This window comes from Papilio polytes, unplaced genomic scaffold (genome assembly GCF_000836215.1).
Source record: "Papilio polytes unplaced genomic scaffold, Ppol_1.0 DF822067.1, whole genome shotgun sequence".
Taxonomy (NCBI): domain Eukaryota; kingdom Metazoa; phylum Arthropoda; class Insecta; order Lepidoptera; family Papilionidae; genus Papilio; species Papilio polytes.
The window spans coordinates 7,457,224-7,466,651 of record NW_013527137.1 but is presented as its reverse complement, the minus strand read 5'-3'; the positions used below and the strand labels follow the sequence as shown (position 1 = coordinate 7,466,651).

General features: G+C 31.6%; 2 protein-coding genes across 2 annotated transcripts; one reads left to right on the top strand and one right to left on the bottom strand.

The window, feature by feature from the left end:
- The first annotated feature begins 31 nt into the window (after positions 1–31).
- On the top strand, positions 32–4,455 carry LOC106107121 (nuclear envelope integral membrane protein 1). Its single transcript, XM_013287828.1, has 8 exons — positions 32–432; positions 517–638; positions 717–930; positions 1,292–1,458; positions 1,809–2,024; positions 2,699–2,823; positions 2,954–3,115; positions 3,498–4,455. Exons 1-8 carry the CDS (start codon positions 354–356, stop codon positions 3,658–3,660), a joined length of 1,248 nt encoding a protein of 415 aa, XP_013143282.1. The 5' UTR covers positions 32–353; the 3' UTR covers positions 3,661–4,455.
- A 1,720-nt stretch (positions 4,456–6,175) lies between these two features.
- LOC106107122 (ras suppressor protein 1) lies at positions 6,176–9,348 on the bottom strand. The gene is made up of 6 exons (XM_013287829.1): positions 9,076–9,348; positions 8,031–8,321; positions 7,878–7,960; positions 7,581–7,695; positions 7,160–7,292; positions 6,176–6,804 (listed from the first exon to the last, which is right to left on the bottom strand). Exons 1-6 carry the CDS (start codon positions 9,224–9,226, stop codon positions 6,717–6,719), a joined length of 861 nt encoding a protein of 286 aa, XP_013143283.1. The 5' UTR covers positions 9,227–9,348; the 3' UTR covers positions 6,176–6,716.
- Between the last annotated feature and the right edge of the window lie 80 nt (positions 9,349–9,428).

Here is a 9,428-nt window from a genome sequence, read left to right as displayed (position 1 = left end):
ATGCAAAAAATAGTGTTATCTCTGTTTCTTTTACATGGAATCGAAAGGATGACAATATTTTATTAATGTACTTGTTTCCATGAACCTGTACGCGTTGTCTGGAAACAAAAAGAAAGCTAAAAGCATGTCTGTTTATATTTTAGGTTGTCAAAGTTAAAGCAAAATAAACAAATCGAGGACAAGAGACAATTAGCATCAACGCAAATCATAAGCAACAAAAAACTAAATAAACGGATAGTGTAGTATTGACGCTAAAAATGTGATTATTTTAGGATATTAACTATTGTGATGTGAAGTTTTTTTTAATAAGTTTAATTATATCATATTTAAGTCAAACCGATAATAGAATAAACATGGAATCTTTTGTGCTTTATCGTAACTTTTTATTATTAATTATATTTGTAAGCGGTGTGAATTCATTACCATACGATGGTAAGTTTGTTTAGAATAAATAAAAATTAAAACTGGTACTAGATAATAAAAACGCTATTATATAATTTTTTCTTACATTTACAGTGCACTGGCTGGGTGGACCTACAATAATTGATAGGGAGATACAACCAAATAAAGAAACAATTGACATATATTGCTACAGTGGATGTAATAAGAATTTATTTGTTCTGTGGCAGACAGTTAAAGTATGTTAATTTCAGTATTTGTTGTGTTAAAATTTAGTAGTTAAAAAGAAACAGTCTGAACAATATTTTTTTTTTCAGTTTAATTTAAAAATAAAAAGTGATGAGTTCAGCCAGTATCTCGGAGATAACCCAGAAGATGTTTACAAAGAATACACAGAGAACAGCTACGGCTGGGCTGTTGTCAATCCTTTCCAGAGGAAATCATATAAGAGTATCTCAATTGACCTTTTTACACCAACATGTATGGTGATAGACACAAAACATCGTCATAGTATTGAATTAAATATACAGAGTGAGTTATTTTCAATGGTTAAAAGGAATATGTGCAAAAATATATCAAAAACCAAGCTTTTATTTTTAATTTTAAACCTAAAATATTAAGTAACATCAAGTGAATGCTTAAAATATTGTTTTAAGTGTCATTCTACTTCATTAGTCATTTATTGGGTTCCTAAAAAGTCAATTTTATGAAGGTTTTTCCAACTTAATGTATGCTAAGCAACTCCCTTTAGAACTTTTCTTTGACAATTAGTTAGAAATATCTCTTGTTTATCTTTACACTTTGGTATATAGTTTGGCATTCATGGTAAAAAAAGTAACAAGAAAATACACAAAATTACCATACTGATATTAAATATATGTTTGTTTTACAGGAGTTGATATGTGGAGAGTCCTACTAATGGCCTTAGGTCTAGTCTTAATATTCTCTTCAAAAGCACTAAGTGGAAATCCAGTGTTCTTCTATGTTTGTGGCGTTCTGGTCGGAGTGTCCGCTTCCTTTCTACTGCTGGTGTATTATTTTAGCAAGTTGTTACCTAGGGTGAGTTAATCTATTAATTATTTGAGAAATATTAAAAAAGAGGATATGTTTAAGAAGGGAGTGAATATAACAGCTGATAAAAATGTATGAAAAAGAGGCTTTGCTTTGCCTTTTATAAGCACTACTTTGCTACTATGATGTATAAAAGTGGCCACCGAGGCAGTTGGTGGCACTGAATGAGTTACACTATTAAGTACATAAAATCAACCTATTTCATGTTAAAAAGTAATGAAACCTCTGAAATGTTACAATAGTTACCTGTATTACATTGAGATAATCTTGATAGAAATTTGACTGAATGTATTCCATGAATTAATATATTCTGTCTCTTATTGAATATTTTATTACAGAAAACGCTAACATATGGCATACTGATTGGTGGTTGGACGGTCGGTGTGTACCTACTCCGTCAAGTATGGGAGAATGTTCAGAGCATATTAATGTCGTACCAAGTGTATATGTTCTGGTACGTGCTGGTTGTGACGTTCGTTAGTTTTGTGGTCTGCTACAGAATTGGTCCGCCGAAGAACCAGAGAAGCAAGAATCTTGTTATGTGGACATTACAAGTAAGTTTTGCAACATTTGTACAAAAATAATGTTTTGTTAACTGAAATTATTACACAAGATAGTTTGAAATTTATGGAATTTGTTTGGGTAATAATTTACTTGTAAGGTGTAAAAGATTTGTCAACAATTCAGTTACCAAATACTGAAAATTTTTCACTTAGACGAGTGTAATGTGTTTCTGGTGGGTTTTCATTATTAAAAAAAATGGGAATAACGCTGACTTCTCATTTTATATTTATTTGACCCTATAAGATCTAAGTAAACTAAAGTAAGCTAGGTTAAGCATAACACTTTGAATAACTAATAAATTTATATCAACTTTTGTCTTCAAATGACTTGGCTGTCCGCTTGGATTAAAAAAAACAAAAGTGAGTAGCCTATGTGTTCTTCCAGACTATCCTCTACACCTATAACAAATTTTTATCGAAATCCGATTAGCCGTTTAGGCTACAAACTCTAACAAACATCCATCCATCTAAACTTTCGAATTTATAGCATTAGTATGATATTTCATACTAGAATAAATGAGAAAGTATAGATGGATTTTGTAATCTAAACTGCTGAACGGATATTGGTGAAATTTGGCATAGATGTAAAGGATCGTCTAAAGAAACACATAGTTTTTTTTTTTATTTCACTTGAGCAACAGCTATATAAAATAAATGTATTGCAGGTGTTAGGTGGTATAATAACATTCTTCAGCAGCCAGTACCGCGAGGCGTCGACCGCGCTGTGCGTGCTGGCGCTCGCCCTCAAGTACTTCCCGCACTCCTGGCTGTACCGGCTGCAGGGGTATTGGTGAGTTATCTATAATTTACCATCAAGGCAATGGCTTTTGAGAAATCCCTCAACAGTACGAACATTTTTCTTTCAATAACTTGAAAAAGGAAAAAATTAAGTTTAAAAATGGTATAAAATGTGTTGTGAGGCGGCGCAAGTTCCCGCGCGCGCGGCGCTTGCTGTCCAGCGAGGAGTACTACGAGCAGGGCGCGCGCGAGACCAAGCGCGCGCTCGACGACCTGCGCCACTTCTGCAGCAGCCCCGACTGCAAGCAGTGGAGCGTCATCATGAAGATCAGCGACGCCAAGAGGTCACTCACCCCCCACACACAGTTTACTGTCCATTATTAAATTACATTTAAAAATACTCTAAAATTAAATGTTTTACGAGTATTTGCCGACTTTAATCTTTACTTCGATAGTGTCCAATACAAATACGTGACATTTTTTTCTACAAAACAATCTTTCGAATCAAGGGCATAAGGGCATTGCCAGGTGAAGTTGTAGGCTTGGTTTTGTCTTATTTGGAGGACTTTTTTACATTTTTCGCTTTTCTAGGAGGTGGTAAACACCCTCCTTCTCCTTGGCGACGCATATAGCCTAGATTTCTCTCATTATTATATAGTTATGAAGAAAATTCTTACTATATTACGTTTTTGGGCTAAAATTTTGAAATGATTTATTTGGTAACAGGTTTGCGAGTTTCGTGGAAGGTAATTCTCACCTGAGTGATGACGAGGTGATGGACTACGAGTCGTACGCGTTCTCATTAGAACGAGACAAGCCCGCGGCGAACTCCACGCGCGCTTACGACATCTCCGATGATGATTCCGACACTGATGATGAAGAATTGTGATGAATTGATGATTGGATTGTGATAAAGTGATCACAATACCAAAGCTCCTACTACTGTTGTAAATAATTATACGATTTACACCTTGTTTTATGTTTTAAAAATATTTTGATAAGTGCTATTTTTGTGTTTAGAAAGTAATGTTAGAATTTTTTTTTCTGTGAAATATGTTTGTCGTATTAAATATACGATAGTTAGGAGCTACTAATGTATCATGGTTTTAAATCCAGGTGTGTTTTGTGATTTTTTTTTATGATATTAAAAAGTTTGATGCAGGGATCAGCAACATTTAGATGAATTTAGTGATTTCAAAGAATTTTCCAAAGTCTTGGCTTACCTGAAAAATCTTGTATATTAATATTGTTTTAAATTTAAAATCTAATCAAGTCTTATCAAGACATCTTTTCAATAGTCGTATTTTTCAATTGTCAGAAAAGGTTGCTGATCTCTGCTGCTTATTTTGTACCTAAAATAAATGTGTTTTACTCTTTGAAAGCTTTTGTGTTCTTATTTTTCTCATAAGGATCGTTTTTGTATTTTTTTGATTTTTTTCGAGGGTTTGTGTCTTATTTTTGTAGTTTAATATAACATATATTATACTAAAGTCAATTATGTATAATATCTGAGTAAAGTAATAAAACGTAACAATTTTATAATAGTGATATAGAATGAATCTGGTTGTGTGTATTTAGAATATTGTAAAACCATACACTAAGAACCAGTGCACACCTTTGACTAAACAATCGCACGACGTTGTGCGATTGTCGATTGTTTTGCAGCTCATTCAACTTTTTAGTTGCACAACTAAAAATCAAGAATTGTGTGTTCCATATAAGCTCATAGGATCCAAAGCAAGACTAAACAGTTGTGCGATAGTTTAGTCAAAGGTGTGCGCGTTTTTAAAGTATGTTTTGTTGACTGACTATTAAATATATAATGCATTAAATTTTTGTGTGTACTTTCGATTAAGATAAATTTTATATGCTATTTTATGTATTTTTGTATAATAAATGTAAGAAATTGATTATTCAATATTAGTATGTCTAAATAATTTAGATTAGTTTGACAATTCATTTGAAATTTAGTAGGGATGGTTTGTGTAAAATCAGTTATGAATTTTATCAATTTTCGTTTTTTATCCTTAAAGAAGTTGGAATCGATAGATTCATAGTTATAACTTAAGAAAAGAAAAAACTGTTTTCTCAAATTAATAATGACCTACAGAACCATTACAATAATGAGAATAAAAAAATATTTATTACTATTATAGCCGTACGTAATCGAATTGGATTTCGCTATTATTTCTGTCATCGCTAAATTCTCTACACTATAATCAATACTAGAATTGTCCTCCAAATTAGTTTAAAAGAAAATAGTAATTTTATTTAAACCGAATATCGATAGTTCATTATTGTTCGCTATGCGTTTTCTTTCACTAGGATACCTGTCTATTAAGTACTGTATTTACCTAAATACAAATTTAATTCGATACTTCATATGCGTCAGATATCAAACTAATCTATCTTATTTAGATAAACTATAAGAGTTTACGATTTATATTGCTTTTCATAATTACAGTAAAACCTCGATAACTCAAACCTCGGTTACTTAAAAACCTCTATAACTTCAAAAAATAATATGTTCCCTTCTAATCAGAGCCCAAAACCTCTATAACATAGACCCTTGATAACTTGGACTTTAACTTATCGAGGTTCTACTGTATTACCTTCTCATTTCTATGTCTGATACTTGGTACATAAGTTTAATAGTTTTTGAGTAAAGCTAGAAGAATAATTTCTCTTGATAATAGTATGAAATTGTACAGAACAAGAAATAAAACAATACAATGTGAGTCACAATTTATTTTAGTATATTAAAATTATTCTTATGTATAAATCAATTTGAAATTAGCACCATATAAGTCAAAATAGACATCTGGTTAAATTATAACTGATTACACTGATTACTGAGTATGGTTTGATTAATATTGTTAATAAAAATATTTTTTTCACACAATTTTTTATTTATAGTTTCTGCGACTCCTTTTCCTTATTATTAGTAAATATTACTTAATTAAAATTGACCATAGTTTTAGGAGTACAGTCTTAACCCAAATGGGTTAGACGGAGAAAGCAACTCTTCCCTATTTAACCCTTAATCAAATGGATTTTTTTTTTAAATAAAATTACGCAATTTTGTCCAAAATGTTGCCAAGTAAAATATTTAAAAAGTGTGTAAAATTATTTTGTTCCTGGATTGGTACTGATTAGAGTTACCAGTAAAGAAATAATAAAGAAATATTACGGTACTGTCAAGTAGGAAATAATTTCCCAATTTTTGTATAAGGGTTAATGAACTCACTGTACCTTAAATAAGGCCACACGAACAACAATTTACATTACAATTTCAACGTCTGTCATATTGTAAACTATCAAATAATGAAGTTATAAGAAAAATTTATACTGAAGCGGAAAAACATTTAAAGCTTAATAGCGTTACAAAAAAAATTGTACTAATACTTGCTTATACTCAGTTTATTCCTAAGTTTAACTTTATATCGCGTTTGTAAGGCTGTAAAAAATTTATTCATATAAGTAACAAAATTACACTTTTCCGATTGTTACATATTTTTCACAAACATATTAGATTGAAATTACACAATTAACAAGCACATATAAAACAGCAATAATTTCTCCTCCTTTCTTTTCTCTTTCCTATTATACTCTTCGTACAAGGAAAGGACGAGAACGGAAAGTATATGTGGCGGGAGAGAGGAGGCATAAATTGTCCGTTTAACTCTACCTTTAAAGCGTTCACTTCGCTATTTCGAGGAATTATGATCCCATATTAAAATCTCAAACACATCAAATACAAGTTTTTTTTTTAATTAAATTGTTATTAATTTCATGTAAAAAAGTATATTTTACACATAAATAAAACATAATTAATAATTTAAAATATTAGATATCTTTAGCATAAGGCAGTTACAGTAGGTTTCCACTGCTCAAACATACAAAGCATATAAATATATTTTTGTATGTTGTCAGAGGTCGTAAGTTCTAAGACCTGGCCCGACTGGCCTTCTTGCTCTTGTCGAGTGTCTGCGGCGGCGGCGGGGGCTTCGCCGACATGTGCCGGCTGTATAAACTATAATAAACAACATTAACAATTTCAAGGGAGCTAGGATATATTTTTTTATTCCAAAGAGTATGCTTTTATTTCTCTAGAAGGGTAGCAACCCTATTCTTCTAGTAACAGTTCATCTTACTAATGTTGTAGAAAGTTTGGATGGATGGATAATTGTTAGAATGGTACTACATTTTGGAGATACCAAAATCCGGTAATCTCGATAAAATTTGGAAGAATACATAGACTACTTACTATATTTTTAAATACACACAGACAAAGTCATGGCCTAAAGCTACAATTGTGAAACTAAGTTATAAATCTTTAAATGTTTTCTTGTCTGTAAAACTAAGACTCAATAAATCAAAATACTCACACTCTATATGTCTCGGAGCGCAGATAGTCAACAACATGAGATGGTCCGAGCTTCAACTGGTCCTCGATGGGAGGAACCCAGAAGTTACCTTCCAACCTCAGCACAGATTTGTTGCCCACTAAATCTAGGGAACCTACAAATTTCTACTGTTAACTACTAATAAAATGACTATTACTAAGAGAAAAAAAAAACAATGTTAGATTTACAATACAAATAAACAATATTAAAACTCACATAAACAAGACACTTTCAATATTACCCCAAAAATATAAACTTTCGTTAAACACGTGTATATAAGCTAAAATATCTGAAACACTAAGTTCTTAACGCATAACCTTAACATCAAAAATAATCCAAACTTGTACTGAGACTGCTTTTGTAAGAAACTGGTTAATAGAAAAAATGTAAATACAGGTCTTACCAATCTCCGGAGGCAGGACTACAAGGCGGTTGCCTTGCAGATGTAGTTCACGGAGTCTAGACAACTGGCCCAGTTCTCGCGGCACCTCGATCAAGTCATTTTCCCGCATTGATAACTGAAAAATGTTAATATGTTATAAAATGTAGGGAGTTTGAATCTAAAATTGGATCTAGGCTTAAAGTTTTAGTTTAGTTGGAATGTGCAGTAAAGCTAATGACATTTTTTAACTAAACAGATTGATTTATCAGTTACATTAGCATAATAAGCTTAAGAAATGTTAGAAAAATTACTACTTACTATTTGCAAATTCTTCAAATTGCCAATTTCAGGTGGTAAATATTCAAAATCATTGTCTCCTAAATACAATGCCCTTAGACTTTCTGTAAAATGTAAAAAAAAGCTACAATTTTGAATCACAACATACCAAACAAATTAATAAAAACCACTCACCCATCATAAAGAAATTTCCAGGTAGAGCTTTTTCATTTAAATTATTGTATGTTAAATCCAGAATCTCAAGTACAGGGAATGCACCGAAACCTCTCGGCAGTCCATACAATCGGTTGAGTGATACATTTAAAATACGGAGTTTGGGTAACGAAGACAAACTGACTGGCAATTCCTCTATATGATTATTTGCAAAGTTCAATATCTCCAAGTTCATAAGATTCGCAAGTGCGGCTGGTACTACTTGGATCTTATTGTGGCTTAGAGAAAGCCTTGTTATATTGGACAATGTGACTGAAAAAAAAAACATAAAAGGTCTTAAATTTCAGTACGTTTGTGCTGTTTAACAAACCTAAAAAAAAAAGAAGGTTCTCGGTTTGATATTTTTTTGTGTTTAATTACATTGGAAATAACCAATAGCTGCATAAAATATCTTGCATTACATTGGCAATATATAGAACAGACAACATTTGGTCAACACTATTTATCTCAACTATAAAAAAAAAAGTAAAAACGAAAGAAAAAAAGTTATAAAAGCGCCACAGAAGGGTAGGCACCTCTCAGTGGGGATATGGGTTGGTGACAGATTATACAGAAAAATTAAGTATGACTTAAATATGCTCCATATTATATTAGCTTGTGGGTGGAGTATGCATTTTCCTCATTACATCAGAGCCACACCCTAATAAAAATAATTGTGTTATAGAAGTTTGGTTTTCACTATAATACACTATAACAAAGAAGCAAATAATATTCTAAGTTTGAAAGAAAGTAGAAAATTGAAAAAACTCCACATGCTGGAAGAATTCGTGTAAACATTAGATCATGTTTATTTTCGTAATACTCTTAAATATATTGACATCACTATGTATTTAGAGATATTAAAATAATAATATTAATTTTCATTTAATATCTGAAATAAAACCGCTTATTAATTTAATTACAATAGAACATTCTATTAAGAAATCCAAAAAAAGAAAAACAAGGCTGCATTCTACTTCCTAAACTTGTTTTCGCTGGGATACCGTAAAAGGAAAAAACGACTTACATAGTCCTGGTATTTCATCGAGACTGGAAATTCCTTTATCTACCAAGTCTATCTCAGGATTATTTATTTCTTTCGCTTCTTCGATCACTTTTTTAGCTTTCGACATTTTGCCAGTATTAGGAATACAAGAAACTGGCGGATGGTGACTCATTGTGCTGTAGGCGCAAGCGCGAGAGGAGTGAGATAAATTATTTTGTCCAATCAGAAGCCTTTGTTTTATTTATTTTTATTGTATTATTGGCTGTAAATTATTAGCTAAATAGTGCAGCCAATGGCAATAGTTTTTGTTTTATTTGACAAAGGCATAATGAAGCATTCAGTCACTCATCTCATTAATCATCATACATCAAAAA

What these genes read in the sequence shown, in the direction of transcription:
- LOC106107121 (XM_013287828.1), top strand. Translation starts at nt 354, where the DNA reads ATGGAATCTTTTGTGCTTTATCGTAACTTTTTATTATTAATTATATTT. An exon ending in GAATTCATTACCATACGATG is followed by an intron (nt 433 to 516) that starts GTAAGTTTGTTT and finishes TTACATTTACAG; the next exon opens with TGCACTGGCTGGGTGGACCT. An exon ending in TACCGGCTGCAGGGGTATTG is followed by an intron (nt 2,824 to 2,953) that starts GTGAGTTATCTA and finishes ATGTGTTGTGAG; the next exon opens with GCGGCGCAAGTTCCCGCGCG.
- LOC106107122 (XM_013287829.1), bottom strand. Translation starts at nt 9,226, where the DNA reads ATGAGTCACCATCCGCCAGTTTCTTGTATTCCTAATACTGGCAAAATG. An exon ending in TGGAAATTTCTTTATGATGG is followed by an intron (nt 7,961 to 8,030) that starts GTGAGTGGTTTT and finishes TACATTTTACAG; the next exon opens with AAAGTCTAAGGGCATTGTAT. An exon ending in ATTTGAAGAATTTGCAAATA is followed by an intron (nt 7,696 to 7,877) that starts GTAAGTAGTAAT and finishes AACATTTTTCAG; the next exon opens with TTATCAATGCGGGAAAATGA.